General features: G+C 41.6%; 1 protein-coding gene and 1 long non-coding RNA gene across 24 annotated transcripts in view; one reads left to right on the top strand and one right to left on the bottom strand.

Annotated features, from left to right (window-relative positions):
• CSRNP3 (cysteine and serine rich nuclear protein 3) overlaps positions 1–27,534 on the top strand; it is an 87,415-nt gene that overhangs the window by 49,855 nt on the left and 10,026 nt on the right. For 7 of the 23 annotated variants that reach the window (XM_004942790.5, XM_040704212.2, XM_046944101.1 and 4 more), the window contains one exon: positions 20,024–20,194. In XM_004942790.5, the coding sequence (XP_004942847.2) occupies positions 20,024–20,194 (171 nt within the window). Of the gene's footprint in view, positions 1–6,064; positions 6,298–7,558; positions 7,731–7,895; positions 8,006–10,386; positions 10,432–16,244; positions 16,337–18,912; positions 19,071–20,023; positions 20,195–27,534 lie in introns of those variants that run through there. The other 16 variants (XM_040704217.2, XM_015289745.4, XM_004942797.5 and 13 more) reach the window with 12 other exon arrangements.
• Positions 780–4,261, bottom strand: LOC107053842. Its single transcript, XR_003076264.2, has 3 exons — positions 4,204–4,261; positions 3,485–3,885; positions 780–1,090 (listed from the first exon to the last, which is right to left on the bottom strand). It is a non-coding gene; the product is annotated as an uncharacterized LOC107053842 (long non-coding RNA).

The following is a 27,534-nucleotide window of genomic DNA, read 5'->3' as shown; positions in this document are numbered from 1 at the left end:
TAGTAAAATGTTTACTGCAATAACATAGTGGTCCAGGTTTTGACTTGATTAAGATCTGGTATATATGCTATGAAATTTATTTTGGACGTTAAATATATGATAGGATTTTTTCACTGAATTTCTTTAACATTGATTTTGGAGAAGGTCAGAGCATTACCATTTCTTCAAGGCATAAGGAGAGGATACTCCTGCAAAATGCACTTAGGTTTTTTTCCATGTAGTCTGCTGTCATGGAACTTACAGGGGAAAAATGTGTTGTGCTCTTTTTGGTTTAGAAAACCCAACAGGAGTAATAAAATTCCCAGTGCAATGTTGATACTATCAGTGATGCTGGTGCACAAAGAAAGAGGTAAAGAAAATATATTTTCACACTCCTCTGGAAACACATAAGGGAAAGAAATCAATGCTGGCCAAAGAGAAATTATTGTGGACAGAATTATTATAGGAGAATTGGTTTCTAGGCTTTAAAGGTTACTTGAAACAGTGAAGAGTTTACATACAATCTAAAATTCAGTGTTATTTTAAACTGTAAATGACACGTAGGGTGGTATGTGGGATGTACAAAGGCGAGGACAAGTCTTGCAGCAAATTCACTTCCTATGGAATGAGATTCTAAACTGATGTTTAGAAATTCAGTGGAGACACCTTATTTTAGAATTTAGTTATGTTCTGGTCTATAGGTATAAAAGTTCACTATATGTTTTATTGTAAGTGGAAAATGTGTTGTAAGTTGTGATGCTTTGTGAGTTACTGTCTAGCTGTTAAAAAACAAAGGATTGTTTGCATTGTGGTTCAGATCTATTATATTTTATTTCCATCTTTGCTCAAACTGAAATTGATATATTTGTGGTAGTCAGGAAGAAATAACAATGAAAGATTCATCTTCCAGTGGAAGGAATCTTCAGTTGTTCATAAAATCTGAGGAGTTTGTCTGCTCCACTATATAAATGGTGAAAGCAAGGGATGAGGCAATGTTACTGGTTAGAGCAGTGCTTTAGGAAGTGATACTGATGGTAAGTCAGTAAGGAAAGATGGTGGTCTTCCTCCTGACTGGATTCTTTTTCTCTTTGAAATCCCCAGTCTCAGTAACCTATTTGGAGGAAAAGAAAAAGAGGAAAAAATGAGCTACCATGCTTGCTTCAGATATTTCTTTTTTCAGATTTTCTTTTAAATTTTTATTTTAAATCTTTCTGCTGGTCAACAGCCAAGTGAAACTTGTAAGCTGGAAAATGATACTATGAGAAAAGGTGTGCTTAGCAACCAAGCAGGAGAAAAGCAAAGGCAGTAGAGAGTATGTCAGTTAATTAAAAACTAAAAACCACCTTTGATTCTTGCTTTTGTCTTGCAATATCTTACGGCACCGAGCATAGCTGTGTAGTTCTGAATTACTCCCTGGCACAGATCATGTTGCTATGTCTGAGCTGTCATGGAAACTAGCTGGAGCAAAGCTGGCTTATGAAATGCATACAAGACAGCGCAGGCAGTCTCTGTTCTTAAAGTATTTGGCTTTTTCTGAGACTTTTTTATTTTTATTTTCTGACATGATAACAAGCAGTTTGCTCTTCAATATAAAGCTTACCTTCTGTTTGTTTTTTTGGAGAAAGCATGTTTTCTGCTGGTGTTTTGGCCCTTGCATAAGGCTAATGGCTGTACCAAGCATTACTGCAACACTTAATTTAATTGCTTTGATTATTCACATAATCTAATGCAACAGCAGTGAAGAGATTATTTTGCTGCTTGCTGTACACCTCAGTATATCAATTCACCTGCAACAGCGTTAATGCATTCTTTTGATAGTTAACCAGCAGTTCTCAGAAAGTTTGCAAAAGGAGAAAGAAACTCCTATTTACTACAGGGGTTATTTTTGTTTGAACTCAGCAGCTCTTGTAAGGCGTAGTCCCACTCAAGTCCATCCAGCTCCTTTCTGGAAGGAAGTGTGCTTTCCTCTGAAATACCACCCTAGTATGGAGGTTAAGACTTTTTTATCTTAAAAAGATCTAGGTATTGTAAGATACAGCAATATCAGTAAAAATGAGGTTGCTTTCAAGACAATCTGTAGGAAATTGGATGTTGTATACCTCATGAAATACATAAAGAGCATTCACTGCTACTCTGTGGCTGCTTTACGCCATGTAGTTTACGAAGTTGCTCCTGGTGTGGAGAAACTTTAGAAGTCAGAAAATAAGGAAACTTATTACTCAAATTGATTTGAAAGGTAAATGGATTTGTCAATTTTCCCAAATTTGTAGACTCTATTTCAAAATATGGTTGTACTTCTCCGTAGAAAATGTAATTTAAGTTTTGCATATTTATGTACTTCAAGAATCCAAAGTATGTTCTTCAGGCAAGCTATTGAAATCCTGCAAGCCCCAGTATTTTAAACTGAGTGGTTAATATGGAATTGCTTGAAGACAGTTCAGCTTTGGCTGTGATGTATCCAGAGAAAGCAAAACATGGGGTCCAGGGAGAGAAAGAGTATTTGATTAAGTTATATTTGGTCTGGAAAGAAGTATGTGGAATTAATATTTAAGGTTATCCTACCCCAGTGGTATTGACAGTAACTTCAAATGGAGAGCTTTAATATTTCACTATTTTCTCTCAAAGAAAGTAGTTCTGTAGAACTACTGGAATGGCATTGTTTCATGGGAAATTTGCAGCAACACCTCAACCTGAGCTCAAATTAGAGGAGGTTGCATTCACAAGATCTGTAGATGTTACTGAAGAAATCATCACAAATCTCTGACTTCAAAACCTAAAAGTCAACTGTGAGGCATTTGGAACTGTTGGTGCAGATAAAATACAAGGCATGACCTCCAAACTGTACTACTTTTGAGAGCTGGAGTAAAGCATGTGTGGTCTGTGGGACACTTCTCATAAATCCTGAGCTTCACATTTGTCACTGAACTGCATAAGAGAGTATGAGTAAAACCCTCTTTTCTCAGCTAGTTTGGAAATCAGCATTCCTGGTCTTCTTGGAGAAGTCAGTTCTCTTGCATTTTATTTTAAGGTACTCTTTTGGAAAAATAAGGCACTGGGTGCAAATGGCTCCTTTTTGTGTCGTGATTACGCAGTGCTGTCTCAATAATTGTTTTAATTCATATTGAAATCGTGAAACTGTGATATAAGATTCTGAACAGCAGATTGGGCTCGATACAAAACAGTGTAGTTGTATAAAGTGGGAATGATCTGAGGTTCAAATTGTAGTCTGTTTTCTGATAAATGGTGCTTTTTTAAAAAAATTCTGTGCAAGATCTATATTTCAGTGCATATAATCTGTATAAAAGTACTCAAGTTTAAATGCATACAGGCTAGAATAAAACAGGCTTTACTCATATATTCCTTTAGAATGGTGGAGATGATTCAGCGTCCAAACTTTCTCAACAGTTGCCTTTAGCTGTAGCCTCTATGGAATAGGAAAGCATAAGAATTTCCCTCTGAGTTGGGTCTTCCTTCAGAGCAGTGTAGCATCTGGCAGACAACTTACCTGTATTTACAATTTGTCAGCAGATTCTTGGTTCTGTTTTTATGTGGATGTACTAGGAGCCTTGCTTCCCCCTTGACTCCCATGGGAGGCTTTGGGTGGAGGATTGCCGAGCATTTGCACATTTACTTCCACTGCTGCTTCCAAGAGAGTTGATGCTGGATTTTCCCAGAGAAAGTCCTGTGATGGACGGGACTTCACAGGGAAAGTCCAAGTCCTGTATGAGAGATACCAGGAAGTGTTTGGAGCTCTTCCTTCTGTGGAGTGGCAAGGGAGGGCTGGGTTCTTGCTGCTTTGAAACTCTTGGGTGATTTCTAACTCCTCAGGGGCTACGCCATTTCTATAACAGTATGATGAAATTGCAGAAGACGGTTCTGATAGGAACCTGCTTCTGTTTCTTATACCTGTAAGAACAGAGTATGGGGTGGAATTTATGTAGGTTCCTAAAAAAGTCAAGTTAGAATTTGGAAATTCTGAATTTCACTGTGGAGGATTGAAGCATTTTTTTTTCCTTTCCCAAACTTCAAGAGCTAAATAATGGAGGCTGTTTTTCATACAGCACGAAGAGTGCTTGCTGCTATTGTCTGCCTGAAGAAGCAACTAATTCCTGCAAACTGGTTTAACAGTATCTTGAATGTTTTCCTCTAACCTTTCAAGGTTTGAAAAGTGCTCCATAGTATATATAACACCCAGAAAATGTGGAATAATACCCTTTACCTTACCAGTTTTTTGTTCTTTCCATCTGCCAAGCATTTGCTTTTTTTTCCCCAATCTCTGCACAACCCCCCCCCCCCAGTGCTACTGCAGCAAAATGCCTGCCTTTTGTTTATGTCTTCCTCCACTAGCCTTGTGACATCATCAATGATATCGCCAGGGGAAAAAATATGCATAGCTGCAGCTAACCCAGCTGTTCGTTAGCAGCACGTCTAGCCTGCTTTCATTTCTGCTCATTAATGTCTATGTGGTAGTGCTTCCTGCTTAAGAGACGTGGAGGGTTCTCAGCCACCAGCCATCTGCTCAGCCGTTGTCTTTGGGCAGAGAAAAATGGTGGCATTTTAAAATACATACGTTCTTGATAATAGTATTTTTATTTATTTATTTATTTAACAAAAGGAATGTGAGATTCTAGCAGGGTTTCATCACTGGGTTGAGCAGTAGGTAGTTCTGTGTCCTTTACTTCCCGTCTCTTATAATTCAGTGCAATCACAGAGACTGCGTATCAGCTGATGGAAAACCTCAATAATACACGACGAGCGAGATGTGGAGAACAATACAGAGTTTGAGAGTTTTGTCATTGATTTGCATGATGACAGTAAAGTGCATGAATCTGTTTGTCATGCCTGCTCCTTCTTCCATGCAAATCAGCAGCAAAACTTCCGTAGTACCAGAATAAAGGCAGCAAAGTGCAACAAGCTGTCATTTATTCTAATGAGGGAGGTTTTAAAGAGAAGGAGTCGGGATTCCATTTGTGGAATGTTAATGAGAAAACAGTTTCTTTTTGCCAGCTTATGTTTTGAAAATGCTACGAATTGTTCCAGAGATAATTCACAATTTCATAGCGGAGCCGCATCTCTGCGCCGTTGTTATTAGGGTTAATTACTGGCTCAGCGCCGGTTCTCAGGACGGAGATGTTCATTTGTTGTCCCTCGCTCTCTGTTAGAATGTAAACCTAGGATGCTCTGGTCATTCTGAGGTCGGAATTGGGCTGTCTTGAAAAAATCCAGGATGGATTGTGGAGCCTTGATAATGTTATCAATGAAAAAAAATCTTTATTACTTTGTTTATATATATAAATGCTTCTGTGATTTTGCTTGTACTTATTTGCTTAGTCCTGTATAAAACGCTCGGGTAAATATTAAGCTTTGAGGGAATATAAAATAATATTTCTGTTTAAAATTTGTATAAAATAACGGACAACAAAAAGACAAAACCAGCCAACCCAAACTGAGTGTCATCACACGTTATCAGAAGGGATCAGACTTCATTGCCCTGTATAATTTGTCATTTCGGTCTGGGAATAATCCTTGCTCAAATGGCCAATTCTTATTCACCTGAACGGTCGCGCTGAAACCGGCAAAACTAATTTTATGATCAGAGATAGCACGATAATGCCCTTGGATGAGACAAATTGAAACCAAGGGGCTGCTTTTTAGGAACAGTTTTTCATTCAGAAGCTCATCTTCCACATAAAGGATAAACACCGGCGGATTAAACGTGTTGGCAAAATATTACCTCTTTAGAATATTAATGGCAGCGTGTGTGCAGTGTTGCAGACAATGCAAGGTTTTTGCTGCTGCCCACGAGGAAAATTGACTTAAAAACTCTTTTGAATGTCTACCTGAACCTTTGTTACAAAGGGAATAATAATTAGAAATTATAATAATAAAAGTCGAGGGGGTTTTCCATGGCATCTGCTGCCTTTACGAGCTAAAGAAGCTTTAGAATTTGTTATTCCTTCCTCATAGTAGACCTCAGCTGATGGGAGGGGGGGCCTGGAAAAAAAATACCCATCGTCAGTGAGATGAGTGGCATGCCTGGCTTCCTCCGGCAGCGCTCCCATGTGATCGCACAGGCAGCCTCAGTGAGCGAGCGGCGCCGGCAGCAGTAGGTAATGGGGCTTTGTGCGCGGCGCTGCGCCGCTCGCTGAACAATAAAGCATATGGTACCAGCAGCACGGCGGGGCTGCGAGCCGCGGGAGGATCTGCTGCACCGGGAAGACAGGGAATATGTCAGGCGTTATAAAGTGGCCATCGGTCTGGGTTGGTTCCTAAGTAATAAAAACAGTGCATGGATTGGAAAAACAGCAATTTGAACAGGTCAGTTTCTTGGTTTTGTTTTCTACAGATTATTCGCACCCTTCAGTATTTAAAATCGAAGTGGCGGCTTTGGTATTTCCTTACTTGTAGTGAAGCCAGGTGTTTCCTTGCGTCGGGTGAGGCGGGATGGGAAGGCTGCACATGGTGCGATTCCACGACATTGTGCGCTCGGTGACCAGATGCGCCCTAACAGCGCTGTTAGCATTATTCCTATGCAAGTCACACTTCAATTATGCATGAAAACTGGGTTGCAAGTGAAATTAAATTTGTGCTGGATGGATCATTTACCAATATCATAAAATATTTAATAACAACAGCCTATTATTCTGCTAAGTATTCGAGACTAATTCCGTCTCGATAGGAAACGTGCAGTGTTTACGTTGGTTCTGAGGCCATACGTTGGTGGAGCATATCGGGCTGCTCGGGGATTTTTCTTTCGGTTTTTGCTGAGCAAAATTTGGAAGTGGTGCTTTGTATGATTTCTAACACAGCTGTTTGCGCGCAGGGACAACTGGATGCCTCCCTCTGCGTTTATTCCGCTCTTGTTTAAGCCAGAATACATCTTATCGCTTTCAAGCAGGCGTCGGTCTCTCGCGGTAGCTCAGGTATCTGTATATTGGTTTTATACGTTTTGAAATCCGGTGAGGCAGAGCACCGACGTGCCGCGTCTCCATCTTACCCGTCGGGCACGAACCCCGCGCAACCTTTCCAGCCGTACATCTCCGCGGCCGCGCTCCTGCAGGAGTGAGGCTGCGGCGCCGCCCGGGAGAAGCGGACCCGGCCTGGGAAGAGCCGCTCAGCGAGGAGGGGGTCGCGGAGAAACCAAACGCGGCACGGGGCCTCCTTTCCAGGCCGGACGCCGCTGCCGTGCCGGGTCGGACTTTCGACCGAGCAGCGCCTTCAGCCGCAGCCGTTCGTCCGCCGCAGCCGCACCGCGTTCCCGCGCCTGTGCAGGAATCGCGGCCGTCCCTTCCCTCCCGACGTCGCGGCCCTACTTAATTAAAAAAGGCGAAGAAGGAGCGAGAGGCCCGCTCTGCCGTGCGGAGGCGGGAGGTCAGGGGCGTGCGGATCTCCCTGGAAACCGCGGCGGCGGGCGGGCTCCCGCCGGGCGGGGCGGGGCGGGGCGTGCGGGCGCTGCCGTGGGGGCCCGGACCCGCCGCCGGTGGGGGCGCTGCGGCCGTCCCGGCGGGCTGAGCCGGGGGGGGGCGGGGCCGCGCGAAGCGGGGCGACTGCGGGCGGTGGGGCTTTACCTGTGCGCGGCCGGGCGGTCCGAACGGCGCTGCGAACGCGTTTCGGAGGGCCGGGCGCTGCTCCGAGGGAGAGTCTGGGCCGCGGGTGGCTGCCTGCGACTCCTTGGCAGGGGCCGTGCTGCTCCTCGGTGCTTTTAAATGCGAAGTTCTCTGCTTGCAAATATTGCTAAAATCCGTCTTAAGGTGCGCTGGTCACTGTGTACTTCTGTTTCTAACGTTCAAATTAATTGAGTATCAAAAGCCGTACAGATCGGCATCTGTCAGCAGGCAGGCTTTTATGTTGTAGACAATGGATCACAAAGGGTGTGTTCCAGTGGCTGCCTCGAAGCCCTTCCATCAGCCCGCAGTGCGCTCAGTGAGCCGCTCGCACGGCAGCATGTGTGGTGTGGGTATCCAGCCTGGTGACACGCGCTGAACTTGCTTCTCTGAACTACATGGAGGACATACTGTGTAGTCATGTGATTATATAATTGCTGTATTTGTTTTTTAAAAGTACGGTGGGCTTCGAGATGTATGAGGCAGTTAGGCTCTTCCAATCAGTATGTACGTAAGTGAAACACGCAGCTTGTGCTGAACACCAGCAGGACCATCAGAGCCGCCTTCTGACTGCTCTGAAGGAGCCATTGCTCTGACACAGGCCTGCCTTTTCCATCCATGCACAAAGGATCAAAAAGACAGTTTTCCTGTGGACAGAATCTTTGTGGTTCAGGCATTCGTGCTCTGAAGCACTCCATGTATTTAAATGAGTTATTTAAAGAACGTTAAAGAAAAAATCCCAAAACCTCTCAAAGCAAGCAGGTGTTCTGGGCTGATGCCCAGCTATGGTAATTCTGAAACACTTTGTTTGTGATTTATACCCCATTAGAGCTATAGTCTATAAAAACATATTGCTGCAGTCTGAATGCTAGATGTTGATCTCCTTTAAACATCATAAATAGAACTAATTCTTCTTCTTGCATCCAGTGTTATACAGACAGAAACGTGGTTCTGCCCTCCTGAATTGCTAAAATTCGGCACTGATTCTGCTGCTCCTTATTTGTTCCAGAGCTGAGAAGTCCACATCTGGTGTTTAATGTTTCGGTTTAGAGCACGCGTAGTACTTACCTTGCTCAGTGTCTTAGGTATTTGATCTAACTTGTTTTTAGGAAAGAGGAACTTTTGCTGAAAAGCATGTTGATTTCAGCAGATGTAATAGAGAGATAATAAGGTTTAGCATTAATTGGAGACACCTAAGTCATGGCATAGGACACATAATGGAGAATATTTAGAAATTCATTCCAAAACTTAAATATTTTCTCCAAAATAGCAGTAAGTGATTCTGCTCTTTAAAACTCTTACTTGCTCTTACAAGATACTTCTGCTAACTGGACCTCATGTTTAGGGGTTTTAAGGTTTTGTTTTTCTTTTTTTTCTTTCTTTTTTTTTTTTTAAGGGTTTTTTCCCCCCAAACAAGCAGATGGAAATCTTGTTGAAGCAAGGCAAGTGTAATCCTTTGCAGGATCAATAAAGACGTTAAAATGTGAATTTACATGTAGTCTGCCTGCGAGGATCTTCATCCCAGCTCTGACCCAATTAGGATGCTGAGAAAAATAGGTTTTTTGAATGTGGCATTTTCACAGTAAAATATCAGCAAACGCCATCACATCTTCAAAATGTTGATGTCATTTGGAGTCCTGGTAGTGTGTTTTGATCACTGTTGCTTCATTGCTCTTTTGTAGGTTTTTTGACCCTGAGAAGGGGATTGAATGTAGCAAAGTAATGTAGAGGTTCCTGCTTTAGCTGGAGGGTTGGACTTGGTGATCTCTTGAGATCCCTTCCACCCCCTGTGATTCTGTGAAAACAGCAGATAGGGCTCATCTGCAAACACACACAAACCAGAGAAATCTGCTTACTACTTATCTCAGATCTCTGTAATTAAGGCTTTAATTTCTCCACCTCTCCGTAAGTATGGATACAGTTTTCTAATGAAACCTGTGATAGGTGGAAGCTATGAAGAATTACAACAGAGAACTTTTTAAGCGTATTGTTTTTACGTGTATTTCTCTGCAGCAGCCACCTTTCCTCTGGTCTTACCCTCAAGCCCCCAGAAAGTTTGTATTTCTCAGACCTCTGTTCTCCATCATTTCATCTCTGCTTTTCACAGTGAAATAGGGAAAGTGGGAAGAGGAAAAGTAATAAGTGTCAGCGTAAAAGTTTGGTGGAGAATCCATTCAATATGTAAGTTGTCTAAAGCGAAATCAGGAAAAAGGAAGAGGAGCTACTTGAGATTTTCAGATTTTGATGTTTAAATTCAAAACCATAAACAGGGATTCTTCTGAAAACACTGAAAAATGCACGAGGCCACGTACGTTTGGGTTTTCTGATAATCGTCAGCAGTCCTTTTGAAGGACCTGGGCAGGAACTAGAACGTTTACTGGCTGCAGCTCCACCATCCCCTGTAGTCCTTGGATTTCCATGTGCAAATACAATCAAATGCTACTGTTATGGAGGGTAAGGCTGCCGAGTTAATGAGCCGCCATGGTACTGGTAGCTTTCATCAGAACTCTGCCCCCTGAGGGTAAGTCAGAGGAGTTTGGGGTTGTATAACTTCATATTGGTAAATCGGTTTTATGCATAGATAAAAGTAAGCCATTTCCTTCATCTATGCTGTGAATCAAGATACACAGGTCTGTGCCGAGCTCTGTGCTGCTGCTGCTGTTTGGTGGCAGTACTTAGCAAGTGGATCTGTTCTCAAGTTAACATTTTTGTCTTTGTGTATTCAGTTACAATGTGGGGAAGGAAATGGTGCAACCCTGTGGGACCCCAAGTCCTTGCAGAGTTCTCCTTGCTTTGCTTGTAGGTCCAGAGGCTTTGTTGGACCCTTCCCCCCTCAGAGCAGCTCAAGGTAAGACTTTGTAGCTTTCCATTGAGTTGCTCGGTTGCTCACTGTTGTGGCCCCCTCACCCACTCGCATTTCTAAGCAAGCATCTTTATCAATGAAATGAGAAAGTGAAAATCACAGAATATTAAACTTTTTGTGTCAGATCCCCTGGAAAATACAGAATAATCAGAGATTGTATAAAGCAAAATATCATATATATATTTAAATTTATATATATTATATATATTGGGCATGGAGTATAAGCCACATACCTTTACAGCAGGGCTCTCCAGGAGACCATGGGGCAAATAATTAGTTCTGTCCCAGCAGAGTCACTTGGCTGTGCTGCTGAGTGGTCGTAAGGTGCTTACACTGCCATGGCAGTGGGCTAGCTGCTTGGTTTCTGTTCATTGCTGAAGTGGTGACAAATGTCTTGGGAGCTGTGTGGCTACACACAGATGTTCTTAGACCTGCAGTTCTTCTGTCAGCCTTCAGAAGAGTTTTCAGCTTTGAGATGTAGAATGAACTGAATAGGATTTTCAGACGTTGTTATTGTGATGCCAAGTCTCTGCAGCCATAGATTCCAGATTTTCTCCAGTATTACAGAAAAGCAAAGAAAGACAGTATTCAAGTGTAATACAATTAGGATCTAATTTTAGATCAACCTCATTGTGGTCTGTAGCTTTACATATAATTCTGTGTAGCACTATAAATTTCCTTCCTGTGCTGTTGTGTTGAAATGCAATGTTTCAGGCAAGTAAGGACCAACATAGGTTTTTTGATGGCCAAAGATACAAAGTTACTAAGGATAAGATTGACTGTAATTGAGTATACACTTTAAAATTCCTGCCTTCTGAAGTTGTCAGTCACTGAAATTGCTGGCTTATAGGGAAGCATTTCAGTTCATTGATTGCATGTGCTGTGCCACTCAATAAAAATCAGCCATCTCATTTGGTGAGGCTGTGGTTACGAAGTCCAGGAATTTGAAATCTTTGTTTAGTGGATCTTTTTGACCGACTCCTTAAGAAAATAAGTCTGGACTGTTACGCCTTTGTTGTGCCTGTCATATTGTCCCTTATTAGTTCTTTAACTCGTTACCTCATTTCAGCTGAGTTTGTAAGAGCAGTAGATGGTCTTCAAATATTCTGTGAATTGAGGTAGAGAAGAGAGAGACTGTTAGTTTACAGCAATTAAAAGAAGTTTTATCTGTGGCTGAGTCCGTGATTATTAAAGCAAACACACAAATGAGAGCATTTCTAGTTATTTATAAACCATCTCTGAGGAGAACATCTATGAACCAAACCTCCTACTGTGCCTCAGGTGATCTGACCACAACGTGCACATCCCTAAACAATCAAGCTCCCTTTGTTTCACAGAATGCTTTTATTTTGTAAGTTTGGAATTAAATTTGCTGATATTTTCTAGCTGATAACTGTGTAAATTATTTTTACATTGTGCTACTTGCAGAAGAGAAGGTGAATTGTCCCCACTACATATATTTTAATGGCATGAGGAGTCTTAGCAACTGTTGTCTTGTATAAATTGTATAAATATATAGCCTACATTCAGTAATTCATTGCATATTTTTTTTGTGTGTGTGAATTTGCACCTTCAGTGTTTATTGTTGAAATACTATTATTGCTAAAATCCTGCAGGATTTTTTAAATAAATATACTGTTGGCTTTTGTTTGTTTATTTTGGTTTCATAGATACACCATGTATAGAGGCAAATAATAGAAGCAGATATTAACTTCCTTTAATTTGGATGTGGGTTTTGCAGGCCTGAATGTCTCCTTATGACTGTCTCATGTGCACTAAACCTGCAAGTAGTAATATTGTATGTTGGTTGTGCATTGGCCTTGACTTAGGCATGAACATTTGAGTTATTATAGCCATAAAGCTATTTTGGAAGATAGTTTTGAAACACCACAACCTTCCAGTAGATATTAATAATTTATATTTTCCAGCACAAATAGTTCTATTGACTCTGGTGAAAAAAGATACACTTAAACATCCTTTTATTAATTTTGGCTAAGCTTTGAATGAAGACGTGGTTGTGTGCTCATGCCATGTAGTTGATATTCATTTCTTTGGTGGTAGTTGAGTATTACCTCCTCCTGAGCAAAATTATTTTTGTTTACAGGGCCTATTTTATACATTGTCCCTCAAATATTCCTGCTAGAGAAAACAATAGTTTTTCTGGTATTTTTGAGCTACTGTTTCGTTTCCAACTGCCTTTTTTTTTTTTTTTTTTTTTTTTTTTTAGCCTACTGTTAGAAATAGATGACTGAATAATCTCTTCAAGAAGTGCCTTGAGCTACTATAGACAATAATATGTCACCATGTTACTGCTAATAGCTGTACCAAATATTTATTTGGTGTTGAGAAATGTGCACAGCCCTGTGAGGATATTAGAGAGTTGGGTTAATAATGTTCTTTCTGTTTAACGTTTAGTATAAACATAAAAACAAGATGTTAAGAGGGTGACTTAGTTGCTTTTAAGTTACCAGATGTATGAAAAAAAAACCCAAACAACAAAAACTCAAACAACACTATAAGTTTTAAATGACTTGTTAGCGAGGTTGGAAAGATGTGATCCAACTGTTAGAGCTCTGCACCACATTCTGTGTTCTCCCTCAGAGAAAACTTAGAGGCTGCTGGAGTCCCAGGTCTGTATCTGGGCTTTTATGGACACAGGGAAAGGAATTGCTGTGGCTGTCACAAGGCAAAAGCATGGAGTTGGTAAAAATGATCTGGCAAAGTGGAATTTAAATGCTGAGTTAAGAAAAGGAAAGTTGATACAGTCTCCATTAGGGAACATGCTGAGCGTGCCTATTGTATTACGAACTGCAGCACTACTAAAACGCAAATGGCTGCTGGCTGTGCACAGGCAGCTCTTTAGTATCTCAGGATTTGGTGCATAATAAACTAAGACTATTGTTCATGCTACCTGTGCTATGAATTCTTATATACAATATTTGGTAAGGAGTATTGAACATCCACATTAAATGTGTACACATAATTACATTTTTTCAGGTTGTGGCAAAGGAAAACCTATGTTAGAACAGCAAAAGAATCTGCAGAGCCAAACAGTGAATAACTGGAAAACAGTATAATTTTTGCACTCATATGACCCTTTGCTGTGTATTTTTATATCCAAAACAGCATGTATTTACACTTCAGAGGTGTATATTGAAGCTCAGAATACATTTTGTACCACACTGCCTGTATTAGGGCAGTGTTCTGCTTGGCAAATCAGTTCTGCTGAGAAGCTGTGGGGTACTGGTACAGCTCTGCTTTTGTTGTTTATGGTGGCTTGTTCAGAGGGGGCTAAGCGGGTGCATAACCTTAGCTACGTGTTCAAATGCATAGCAAGATGCATAGTTGCAGCATGATAATGGCCAGCTTTGAGGCTTGCTTGTATTTCTTTATATTTGCTTTGTTTACCATCACCTTTGTAACTGGCCTTCAGTCATCATGACAGCGCACGGCTTTGCTGTTTGATTAAAAAGCGAAGAAAATTTGAAACCCCGCATTTCTGAATCAGCTTCCAGTTTCTGTAGGATTGTTTTTTTAATATTTTAAGCTTTCAACTCCTTCTCATCTTTTTTTCTCTCTGCAATTTCAGTTCTTGCCCTCAGAGTTCTAGGCATGACAGCACTTCCTTCCACAGTAGTTGCAAGATTTTGTTTGTATTACTTTTTAAAGTTTGTTCATAGAAGTAATAAAGAACCAAAAGTAAGTCTTAAAATAAGTAGGCCTCAGTAACCGTGACCGTACGTATCCTGGCATGTTTGTGATATCAGAGAATCATTGCACAAATGCTTTTCTTTTTCTGTTTTCACTTATAAAATATTTTTGTCAAGTATAAACATATATGAAGGTATGTATGAAACTTGCAAAGGAGTTGAAAGAAAATGGGCAAAAACTGAGAAAAAAAAAGAAAGCCCTTTGTGTGAGTTTCCAGAAGAACATATTTAGAGGTCAGAATAGCCAGCTTAATTGATTCCTGCCAGAGGCAGTGTGAATTTATATCTTTATCCTTGACTTGACTTTTAGCCTGTATTTACTTGGTCATTTAAGTTGTTGCAATTGTTTCTTTTGACCATCTCCTTTAGTAGTCTCCTTGTTGCCACTTCATTCCCTCCCCATGTGAAATCCTAATGGCTGGAAATACTTCTGAAAGAAAGCATGTGGGCTACAACTGAATATACTGACACTCTCTGAATCAGTGTGTTTGTGCTTTCTCAAGTATGAGGGCTGCTTCGGAAGTACTGCCCTCCTGTTTTATATGTCGGCCCACAATGCCAGAGGTGAATGTTGATGGTATGGTGGTAGAAGTTGAACCTTCTGAAAAGCGTTCTATTCCATGATGTTGTCGTGCAACAGATGGCAGCAGAGGGGCAGTCTGACACAATGGCATCTGACATGGGAGTGCATGAGAAGCAAAGATTTAAGTGCTCTATATGAAAAGAAATTGTACCCACTGACATTCATAAGCCCTTGCTGAACGTTTATGGAGAGCCAACAGTGGATGCGAGCACAATGAGGCAGTGGGTGGTTCGTTTCAGCAGTGGCAACGGTGATAGTGGATCACCTCCACTGGCACAGGTTTTGACAAGCGCAGTGTGCAGGCTCTTGTTTATTGTGGGTGAAAATGCACAGCTAATGGTGGTGACTGTTGAAAAGCAGTGTTGTGTAGCTGAGAATTTGCTCTATCAAGTGGCGCTGCTGTGCTCTTTGTACCTGTTGTAATTTCCAGTGAAATGATTAGGAGTCATTACTTTTGGAGTGACCTATGTAAATCAAGCATTGCCATGGAAGATATGTTTCCTGACAAATTCTCAAATTGCTATCCAGATTACATATTAACTGTAATATGTAAAGTCAATGTTTTAAACACCTAATTGAGAGTGTTAAGAGAGCTGAACTGATTTTAAGGTGGACAGAAGACAAATTAGTGGAATTCAGTTTCCTTTTATTGAACAGGAGAGAGGATCAGAAATAGAATTATGAAATGAACGGGCCAAGCTGTCGTTCTTCAGAGATCCTTTATTTAATACATCTGCTTTGTTTTTCAAATATTTCCTTTAAGAATCCTTCAGAATTTGTCCGACTCCTATTGTGTTTAAAGACAAGGTGAAATTACACTGCCAGGTGAGGTGCTTTACTGATATTGGAGTTTGGAAACGTGCTGTAGGAGGAGCTTGTGTTCCACAGTAGTGTCAGATGGCTGTAAAACACCTTGGCTTTGAGCAGAGATACATTTTGTTACATGGTAAGAATAGGCTTTGAGTTTTGAGGACCAAAGATCTTTTGCTTTTGAGTAAGGTTTCAGGATTAGTCCCTAACTCGTGTCACCTTAATGAAGTACTTGAGCATAGACCCCAGCTCAGCTGTTCATCTGAGATCAGTGTGCTCCGCAGCCACAGTCCAGATCCCTGACCTGAATGCTGGTGCATTAACCTATCATTTAAAGAATGGAGCCTAGGTCACTCTTCCTCATACTTCAGTTTTCTTTTGAAAATCTGCAGCTGAATGGGTGTCCCGTCTTTTGCCGAGCAGTTTAACAGTTAAATTGCTCCCCAGGACGGTGGAGTCCTGAGCCTGTTGTTCAGGAATTGCTGCCTTTGAGCTATAGCTTAGAGGAGAGTCTCAGTCCTCTGTCTAGATGGAGTCTGTTGCACACCATAGAAAATAATGCCAAGATTCGTAGGCCACAGAATGTGCACAGTTGGCTTGCAAGTGTTGTGTTCTATCAAACAGCCTGCAGGTATGTAAGCAATCACCCATGGGATTGGGCCCATCCTAACCTTTCTGTCCCTTTTTCCTTTTAGACTTGCGTTACGAGCGTGTTCCACTTTCTGTTTGCTCTCAGACACCTTGCTTGGAAGAACACCAAGTTTTGAGCTCCCAGAGAGACCTGGATGTGAGTTACTCAGACATCTCAAACCTTTGTAAACTTCTGGGTGTGTGCAGAAGCAGCCTTTATGCTAGAGGAGCTTGGAAGTGAAGAAAATGAGACTCTGAAAAAGCTTAGATGCCTTTGAAGGGATGTGTGCAGAGTCTTTCAGGAAAGCAGATTTGATTTAAGGACTGCACAGTTGAAGACAAGGGCATTGGAGTGGGTTAACACTCCAGGGGTTCCTAGCTGGAAGCCACTGTTACTGCAGACAGTAATCAACTATTTCTGTGTCCCTGTGCTATTACAAGGAGTAGAATGAGCGCATGCAACTGTGATTAGTTGAGGCTGTACTGTGTATGTAGGTTCCACAACAACCCCTCTTGCTCTTGTTTTCTGGCCCTAGGGTATGTGGCACGAGTTTGCAGAGCAGAATCAGGAAGTCTGCATTAGGGCCCAGGGCTCCCCGTGTGTTACCACAGGAGCTGGATGCTTACTGTTGGGAACCTGTTCCTTGTTATGGGAATCATTAACTCAGAATTCTGAAGAACCTGTTTGAATAGTGACTGAGTGTACAGATGCCTTCAGATCTGAACAATTTTCTGCTCGCTTTCTCTGCCTTGTTCTGGTTGATGAACTCTTTAGATACCACATTGAAAGTAGAAAAGTGTCAGCAGGAGACTGTGCTGCTTTGGGGAGTTTCCCAAGGGCAAAATCATAGCATACTGAAGGTTGGCATGCACCTCTAGAAGTCAAATAGTCCTACAGCTCTGCACAAGATGGGACACCCAGAGCAGGGTGCCAGACAGCTTGTGAGGATCTCCCCCGAGGGGACTTCGCAACCACGCTCGGCTGCTGTACCAGCACAGTAAAGAAGTGCTTCCTGATGCTTAGACAGAATGGCTGAGAATGCAGTTACACAGCTATGAGGTTGCAAATGTAGGTGATAACACAATTTCAGGCAACTGTGGTTGCCCAGCTTTGGGCTGAGGAACTTGTTGTTGCAGTTCTGTTTGTGTCTCCATCTCTATTGCTCCCTCCACCTCCTCTCAGGCCCCTGCCAAGCATATGTCCTAACTCCATACACATCAATGGAGGCACTGCACCTCCATTGTAGTAGCCACTACTGAGGATTGGAGTGTACTCATAAATATTGCTATAAAAATGCAACCTCAGTGACTCTTCAGTTATTTCCACGTTGTGGGAAGTTCCTGTATGTGTGGCACTCTCTCTTCTACAGCATACTTCTAGATACGGCTGTATTTCTGCTGCTCTTTACTGTCCAAAATATTGCAAGGCTGAAATTGCTGTGATTTTGAATGGACTGTGGCTGTAGTTTTGGGAGATTTGTTTTGTTGATCTTTTTTTCCCAATAAACCAATATGAAACTTGTTGCCTCAGGAGAGCAAGTCAAATGAATTTATAAGAGGCTGTGCACTGTAATATAGCAACATTTCAGCCTTATGCTTAGGGGAAATTGACTGCAAGGATGGGGAAGCAGAGCCATGTATCTTGCAGTGAGTTGTGGCTGGATTTCTCATTCCATTGCTTTCCACTGAAGCATTAAATACTGCTGCTGGAGACAGGATATTAAACCTGCTGCAATCATGTATGTGCTTCTCACAGCTTTTACTTCATAAGAGGTGAATGATCTCCTTTATAATAAAACTTCTGTTCTAGGCCTTGTAATTAAACAACATAATGAAAATTTTGTATAATGTATCTGTAATTTCTAATTTCGGCTTACAAAGGCAAGTTTGAACTTCCCCAGAACTCTATCCTGCTGTGCTTAGGAGCTGGCAGACAATGGGAAATGCTTTGTCAGCAAAGCAAAGCAAATAATTAGAACTTTCTGTTGCACTGGGGTGCAGCCTTGCTATGCTTGCAGTCTCCTTCCTAGGATTTCCTGCAGACAGACCTGTGTTTGCTGACTTAATCATTTTGAATTAAGTCTTTCAGACTTCCCGTGACTGGATGAGCCCATCAATCTATTCTTCATAGTTGTCAGCTTGCTACAGCCACCTTTGTCCTGCTCTAGCTTCACGTCAGGCCAAAAGCTGGTTGCAGACCTCTGACATACTGTCTTTGCTTATTCACATCAGGAAACTGTGGTATGAGGGCTTGGAGAGAGCGGTGGGCTATGTAGGAGACATTTGAACTATGTGGCACTTGATGGATTTTGAGATTGAGCAAAGATACTAGGAGATCTACCAAAGTGCTGCACTTACAGGGTCAGAATGTAGCAGCTGCATCCATGTGCCTGCCTCTGAGCTATTGAAAAAAGGTACGAGGCTGAGGACAGCATTCTCTGGCTTCTGATGCAGGCAGCAGGGCATGGCTTTGGGCACATTATTGGCTGGGCTGTTGGCTCTCTGCCAGAGCTCAGGGCCTCGCTAAGGCTGCCTGCAGGCTTCTCTGGCTCTGCTGCAGCTGGCAGCATCCAAGGGAGTGCCATGGCCAGTGTTGTGCAGCGTGCAGGTAGGCAGTGTGGCCGGTTCTGCAGTCTGTGCCTTGACCTTGTCTCGCTAGCAGTCATTTAGCCTGACATACGTTAGCTTCCTGCAGCTTGCTTTTTTTGTCTTTTTTTTTTTTTTTTTTAACAGTCATAGAAGAGTTGGTTGGAAGGGAGCTGTGGGTGGCGTCTTCTGGGCTTTGTGCCCCACTCGGTGACTCTGGGATATCAACAGTTCTCAACAAACTTTTTGCCTGGCTGAGTGTTAGCACTGCTCAGCTCTGCAGTGCTACAGGAGCCATGGAGCAGGTGCGTGTCCTCTGAGCGAGCTCAGCTGCCCTTCTGTTCTTGGCTGGTTTGGGGTCTGCTTCCTCCTTCATTATCTGAGTTCATTTTAAATTTCTACCTTTGGTGCTGAATTTCTGCTGGAACGCTTAGCCTTATCATCTTTCCTTGCAACCTCAGGAGCTTATTAGGCATCTCATTTCTTAGAGTGGGGAGGAGAGAGATTGGGAAGCAATTAGTGTGTCTGACTGGAGAGGGGAGTTTCTGAATTCCAAGGGTTTCTAAATTGATAATGCGGTCTTTGTGACTTCATTGCCTTATGTCTGTCTGTATTATTGAAATTATCAGAGAATACTTATGTTTCCTTACAGGTGTGATGTCAGCACTAATTACATTACATATGTGTGGCATCGGGAACTGTAATATAATGTTCTTATTTAATTTCATCTCTGATGGTGAATGTTCCTTTCTTCCTTCCAAGTGAGGGTGTTTGAAGAGAAACTCCAAATTTTTCTTTGTTTGAAGTGTTCATCGTAACCTTTGCTGGAGCTCATGTCTATAGAAATCAGGGCTGCTAAGCACCCTGCAGCTGATGCACAATATTGGGCTGTTGCAGTCATGGTTCTCACCGGCCTGTAGAAAGTCTGTATTTAAAATTAAATTGTTGTGCTTTTCATGAAAAGAGGTAACTTGGAAATGACAGAAATAGCCCCTGAAAGCAATCTGCTGCATGTTGTTCTAACAACACATCCATCTCCATAGGTAGCAAGTTAGAATATAATGTATGAACGTTTGTTTTTTTTTCATGTGGCTTCACTGTCTCCTAATTAATTATACCTAATCACATACCAAATGGCTATTTAAGATGAGATGTGGCGACTTATTGGTACTTCTAAATAAAAATGACTCTGGAGAGTACAACTGAATATTCTGCACTTGGATGTTTCCATACTTCATTACCTCTGTTCCTCTTACAGGTGCATGTGATAGCATTGCAGCAATGAGCGGAATTTTGAAGAGGAAGTTTGAAGAAGTTGATGGCTCCTCACCTTGCTCCTCTGTACGGGAATCAGACGATGACATTTCTAGCAGTGAAAGCGCTGACAGTGGTGATAGTGTCAATCCATCCACTTCTAATCACTTTACCCGTAAGTACTGATGTTCTGTGTCTAAAGAATTCTTTCTGTTCCTCAAAGTAAAATTAGACATTATAATTTGATAGAGATGATTTAAAATTGAACAGATGATGAAATTCACTTTCAGAGAGCTTGTGACTTGCTCAGAGTGACTTAGCAGACTTGTACCCTTTTGCCTTCACGTTACCTGTGTACAGCTATTTGTGGTTGTAAAGATGTGAAGTTGCTTGGAAGGCCCTGTTTGTTGTTTGAATTATGTGGCTGTTCATAGCAAATACTGGGAATTGTGCTTACAGTGTTTCAAGTGGGTGCTGTACAGAAGATACTGTAGGTAAGTTTAGTTATTTTCCTTGGACAACTGTCAGCTATCTGCAGTAAGCATTGTATTGGCAAGAGATCTCCTCCAAGGTAGATAACACACTACTTTTTTGTTGTTGTTGTTTGGTTGGGGTTGGTTTTGTTGTTTTTTTTTTTGAATGGAGGAACATAGTGTGTTAGATACAGAGGCAGCCATTATTGCATTAGTTTCTGTTCTTCACTAAGAGGAGTTCATCTGTACTCAGCAATTCTTTTGTGCTCAGATGAATGTTTGTTCTTAAGTTAGCAAAGCTACATAGGCTATGTGGACAGCATATATATGTATATACATACATATATGACAATTTATGTTTTGTATTTGTAGTTTATAATGCATACTGCAGGTGGCTTTGCTGTTTTGATGGTGAGTTGTATGTTTTAAAAAGCTGGGGTTTTTGTGCTTCAGCTTTGCTATGTATAGATCTGTCTACTGGAGCTCGTGGCCATAAAGCTGTTGTTTCTTAGAACTGTGGCTAAGGAATAGATGAGGCGCTTTGTCACCACCCATGCACAATGTGATCCTTCCAACTGTGTGGTTTAGCTTCTGCCCAGAAGTCATGTTTGTACCGTGTGATATGAAGGCTCCTACAATTGGATTGTTTGCCTAATGCTGCAGTGCGGTTTGAGCTAGGGGCTGGGTGTGAGCATCCAAATCCTCTGTTCTGTTATAGAGGGCTCCTCTACAAAGGGTTATGCAGGTGCAACTTTTCTAATGTGTTTACGTGTAAAACTCTTGATGAAGTGTATTATATTTAAGACTCGGTATTAGTAGGAGACTTTATATATTATGGAAATGCTGTAAAGGAGTAAGTGACCCAGTACATCTTGTTAGTAGTACTAGGAAACAGTTTGATGGTAATATTCTCTACTTGCTGAACTTTTAACTTTTGCATCTATTAAAAGGCTTAAATGATTATTCATCATGGACTGAAAGGAGTCCTTGTACATCAGTCATTACCACCCACATAGAAGACAGCAATTTTATTGTGAATACGCAAAGAAAGCTAGCAATTCAGAGGAGAAACTTGAGAGACGTTGTAATACATGCATATAACAGTGAGCTTTGTTTATAATTGACACAATAAATGGTTCAATTTCTGAGTAAAACCTTTGGGGGAAAATACAACATTTCCGAGTGTTACGATTAGAGGTCCATGTGTATGTATCAGCTTGCAGTGTCTTCCTTACAGCCTGTTTTCAGATAAGTAAATCCGAAGCGCCATCATCCATCCTTTACTGACTGGCAATGTGAGTTCTGTGAGTATCACAGTGACCTGTAGTCAACATCAAAATCTACATGTTACATCTGTAACTCAGCTTTTAAAAGCCCTCATGTGGCCCTCTAAATCTTATTTTTCCTTTGTAATTGGCCTGACAAAAAGATAAGTTTTGAATCACTTGTAGCTACAGCTTTGTTGATGCATCAGTGAGCAGGCAGGTGGTTTGTAAAGCTATCTGCAATCACTGATGCATCTCAGTATTTATACGGCACTTAAAACATTACCTGTTAGCTCGGATAAACAAGAATGTTTCAGCTATCCTGCTCCATTAGCCTTAAGTTCATTTCAGCCTCTCAGCTACGTAAGGCATACAGCTGCTGTGGATCATTCAGATGAGGCAGAAACACCAGAATATAGCTTTGATGCGAATAACTGTACCTGTAGTATGATGGCAGAAAATACATGACTAAGATGTCTATGAGTGATGTCTGTTGGGGCTACTACAAAGGTGTTGGTACAGAGTTTCTTTAACAAGATATCCATTCAAACAGATCAAGTCAGCAACAGCACAAGTCACAAGCATCTTCTGAGTCAGGAAATGAAATTGCAGTCTGCTTCTGCTAAATAAAGTAGTTGCTGCTTTCTGCTTTAGAGTTTTCATTGCCAGATGGGTTTAGGGTGAATCTAATATATATTTATGTGAAATACAGAGTGCTCTATAAAGCACAGACAGCTGTTATCATGTCCATAACCATAAAATTAGTAAATTTTGCTTTTTCTTGGTCAGGTATGTATGTATATACATCTTCACATTTTCAGTTCTCGTATCAAATGGTGATCAAGCACTTACATTCTGAGTGACAGATACATACCTTACCATCTTTTATTTACTGTTCTCAGTCTATTGAGGTCATTTCAGTTTCACCCAGCAGACAATTACTCACACCATAGGTTTACCTTATTGAATGCCAAACCCTGTTACTAATCACCAGTCTGCTTGTGTGTCCCATTTCACAGCCCCTCCTCTGTATCAGAGAGGAGAAGAATGTTCATCTTCAAGCAACTTTAGAAGCGTGTATATGTGGTATTAGGCTCACCGATACTGATTTTACTAGTAAAGACAACTAGAAGGATTCTGAAATACAGATACATCCCTGCTGCTCTTCCTTCCTTAGGAGTACAGTTCGGAGTATTGTAGGACCACTAGGAAATTAAGATTGTTTCATTTGTGTGGCCATGTAAGAGTTTGGAAGAAGGTATAAAATACTTGGACGTTCGCTAGGAAGTTTTGGATTCTCTTAAATTACCTTTATGTGAAGGCTGAAGTTTAATTTGGTGTGAGGTCCATAGCAGAAGACATTACCTGAGTCTCGAGCTTAAAGCTGTTGTTTAATTTCTGGTTAATGATAGAAATCTCGGGGAGTTGGGACATGGAGATGCTAGCTTATTGTGGGAGAACACTTAGGAAGTACAGCTAAATGCAGGTGTTCTTTTTTTCTTGACATCTTGCAAATATTTATGTTGCCTGTCACAAGGCTTGGAATTTGCTTGCTAATCAGGAATACATTCTCCTCATCATTTGTTAACTCACATTAGGAAACACAACCAGGCTGAGAGAGTCTCGATTTTGATTTCAAAAGAAGTGGATCCATCTGGGCAGGAAATACCAAGAAATGCAAAGAAGTTCAGTGGAGTGAATTTCTCAGAGGTCGGTCAAATGCTCCTACAAAATGAAAGGGCAGGGTATGGAAGAGATCCTGCCTGCTGTCTTTCACCTGGAGTAATGACTACAGGAGAAGGAATTGTTAAAAAGCATAAAGATGGATTAGGAGGTCGGCTGATTTTTAGAAGGATTTGTGTTTTTAATTCTATGTTTGTATTTTTGAAAATCTCTCTCCTATAAATCAGTGCATTTCATGGGGCAGATTTTCCTTTAAACAATGCATTTGATGAAGATGTTCATCACATATGCAAAATGCCTGAAAATGCAAATTAATGGAAAGTTGACTGGAGTCGTATTTGTATCCAGTGGCTGATCACACCAGTCTCCATAAGGTTGGGCAAAGGACTGACTGTAGTCTTTGGAGAGTTTGCCAAATGCAATTGTTATGCATGGGCGTTCCTGCAAGGATGTGGCGGCATCCTCACAGTGCTCAGAGCTAGGGCCAAGGTCAGAAATAATCATCCAGGAAACAGCAGCTGGCATTTAGAGCAAATGGGGAGGCAGAGACCAGTTAACCGTCTCCAGTTCTCCCTGCAGGCTGATTATATTGCAGAGCACAGAATCTGTGCCGTTGCAGCGAGTGTTGAAGAAAAGCCTGCTGCAGGTAGAGGGTGGTGAGGAAGGAAACACACAGCTTTCTTTGAGATCTCAGCAGTGCATTTTCAGCTTTCAGCATGCAAAGAATTGTAACATTTCTGTAAAATGTTAAACAAAACTCTGACAATGAGGTGAAATTTTAACTGAAGCTCAGGTGAAAACTGTCAAATGTCAGAGCTGCCTGTGTACAAGTCTTTTTCAGAAACCATTTCAGTGCAGTGCAAGCCTGGCATTATGCGAGCATTCCCATCCAGCCACTGCTGTGGGATGAATTTAGCCTTGGATTTACTGCAGAGGGAGGTACTAGAAGGATGGAGCAGTGAAGGTCTGTTAGGGTCAGCATTACTGTTCCACAATATTGTGCCCGTCCTGCCCAGTTTCCAGCCCTCATGTCGCTCCTTTCTGAATATGCCCTGCTTGCCCTCAAGCCCATGTGTGAGATACAGTGTCACAGCATTTCCTTCTAAGGAGGATTTCCGGTCTTGTGGGAAAGGCATTTAATTGTTAAGGGCTTTAAATTTTTAATATATGGAATCTGTTAGAAGTATATTTTCAGAGAGGTGGTGAGAGAGCATAGGAGCAATTTCTGGAATACACTAATTCCCAGGTTTTTGTTTTCAAAGAAGATTGTGGAGCAACCTGGTTTTTGTCAGTGATGTCTGACGTGGGCTTCCAGGGGGTGTGAGGCTTTGCCTTCTGTGTCGCTAGACATGATGGAACACTGCATGGGAGTCACTGAGCAGGTGGAGATCGGTGTTAATCCTTCTTGCCATAGCAGTTTATGTGGCACTAAGAGTGTGTAAAAAGCAGACAAATGGGATAGTAGAGTGTAACTAAAGCAGCGTTTCCTCCCGTCCAGGATAGTTTTAATTCAAAAGGCTGCAGTTTGTTCCCAGTCCTTAGGAATGTTCGTGTGCCTAAGACATTTCTGTGATGGTGACAATGAATTGCTTTGCCCTCATTGATACAGGAGTGCTAGTAATGTGCCGAGTAGCCATATGGTTTACATTTATTTTAATGTGTCTTTGACATCAGGAGAATAGCTGAGACAGCAGAAGAAAGTGCTTATGTTTTGGAGTTCAGCCAGAACTCAGATTATTCATGTTTAGTAATCAAAGAACCAGTTTGTTCAGTAGAAAATGTTTGAAAATCTTTATGGGCTTAAAATATCACTCATATCAGGATTTTGTAAAATTAGGAAGTATGCTTTGCATTTCACAGCCGAATACAGCTGTATCAGGATCTGTTCCCAGGTGTGGGGGTTCTGGCTTCTATTTCAGTCATGAGATATATGGAATTTAAGTGCTCTGTCTCTCACAGGTTTTATGCTGCTGTAGGTCCACTGCCCAAAGAACAAAATGAGGATGCCTAAAGCAGATGAAAAGCGTGGGTGTATACAGCATTACTTGTATATGAGAGTTGTCTGTCAGTACATGATTGCCATTGCTTACCTATTTAATCTGTTATAATTTAGTCATGCATAAATGAGACTTGGATGTTTCTCATGAGAGTACACTGAATTTTGGAGGAGCGTTACTGTAGTAATTGGGAGGAGTAGGGGTATGTGTATGCTTGTTGTGTAGAAAAAGATTGTCCTGCAGCACGTAAATCTGGTTTCACGTTTCTGTGCAACTTTACAAACAAATCACTGAAAAATCTCAATTTCTTGAATTAGTGCTGAACTATCTGTAGTCCTTCTAATAGAAAACAAAGGGCTGTAATGAAAAAAACTTGATGTCTGGTAATAGGTATCGTGGTGTTCTGTCCGTCTCTTGCTTGCAGTACAGTCGTTTCTCAGTTTTGCAATTCTTGGACTTCCCTTGAACGTTCAGACACCAGAGAGACGTGTAAGCCTGGAATGGTGCACGAAGAGAACAAGTGGAAATGCCATATGTAGTCATTAAGTAATTGTAACTGGTGTGGATAAGGAGAACTACTATAAAGAAGAGAGGGTAATAGCTGAGGAAAAGATGAATAGATGCATCCTACAGTATATGTGTGCACACATCACAAAGATAACAAAAGGGCATGAACAAAGAGCAGGTTGTGTTTCCAGGATGGGTTAGCCATCTGTGTTTTTCTTTGAAAGTTTTCATTTTAAGTCTTTTGGCCTGACCTTTAGGAAGCCTGTTTACAGCAGGTTCCCAGTTTCCAGAAGCGTGCTGTATTGTGGATGACCTGAGCAGTGGCTGCTAGTGAAGGCCGAGTGAGTGCTGTGTGAATGGGGCTCAGCACTGCCTGGAGCCAGCCTGGAAAGCGCAGCAGCTGCTCTGGTGTGGTGAGTGCAGAGCTGGGAAGGCCTGTGGGATCAGGTGTGATGCCACGGGAGGCAGCGGGCTGCAGGCAGGTTATTAACTCAGGCTCTGTTCTGCTAAACCCAGAAACAGAACCACTGAAATGCCAAAAATCAACATTTGAACTGTTGCTTCCATTTCAGAGGATGAACTTTTTTTTGAAGATGTCTCTGTCTGAAGACCTTGTTCAGATATAGTGACATTTTCTGAGGGACAGTTCTGTAGCAGTAATTATGTTTACAGCACCATCCTTCCTTCTGGTAATAGATTTTATGCATTACAATGCATATTCTGTATGTCCTTCTGCTGTGTCTTGAGTTAAGTGGTGTCCTTAGCAGTAATTACAACTGATTCAAACTTACTGCTTAAGGTGCAGTGCATACAAAATAGCACATGGCTCTGAACCATGCTGATGATTGAAGAATGAGTTTTTGTTGAGTTGAAGCAGAAAGAACTGAATGAGCTATAGAGTACTCTGTCCCTGGTGCTGGAAACTGTTAAACATTTCCATTCAATATCTAATACTGATTTCCTTTGAGAAATCACATGAAGGCAGTGAGAGACTGAGAGACTTGGAGAAGTACAGCAGAACACATGCATGGTGCCATTGCAGGGCGGACTGTGCTCCTCTGTGCGCCCTTTGGTACTGAGAATCATAGAATCATAGAATTCCAAGGTTGGAAAGGACCTACAAGATCATCTAATCCAACAGTCCTCCCATTACCATTGCTACCACAAGCCACTAAACCATATCTTGCAGCTCCTCATCCAGACGCCAGGGACAGCGACTCCACCGCCTCCCTGGGCAGGCCGTTCCAGTGCCTGACCACTCTCTGAGAGAAAAAGCTTTTCCTTATGTCTAATCTAAATCTCCTCTGGCACAATTTGTGGCCATTTCCTCGGGTCCTGTTTGTTGAGGTGGTTGCAGCTCCCCAGGCACACTGACAGCAGGCTGATTGTATCCTCAACAAAGGGACACCAGAATATCTCTGATTTCTGTTTCTGGGTAACCAAGAGCAATCCTGTATTCTTTCACAGGTGCTGCCTGCTCTGTTCTTGCAAACAACATTGTCATAAATATGAATACATTCTGATTTCTTCCTAACAGTAGGATAGAAGAGACAGCAATGGAGTTATTTGTAGTCTCTCAGCTCTTGCTCT

The sequence above is a fragment of the Gallus gallus genome, chromosome 7 (assembly GCF_016699485.2).
Source record: "Gallus gallus isolate bGalGal1 chromosome 7, bGalGal1.mat.broiler.GRCg7b, whole genome shotgun sequence".
Classification (NCBI taxonomy): domain Eukaryota; kingdom Metazoa; phylum Chordata; class Aves; order Galliformes; family Phasianidae; genus Gallus; species Gallus gallus.
The sequence above is the reverse complement of the archived record's forward strand: the minus strand, read 5'-3'. Positions and strand labels throughout refer to the sequence as shown.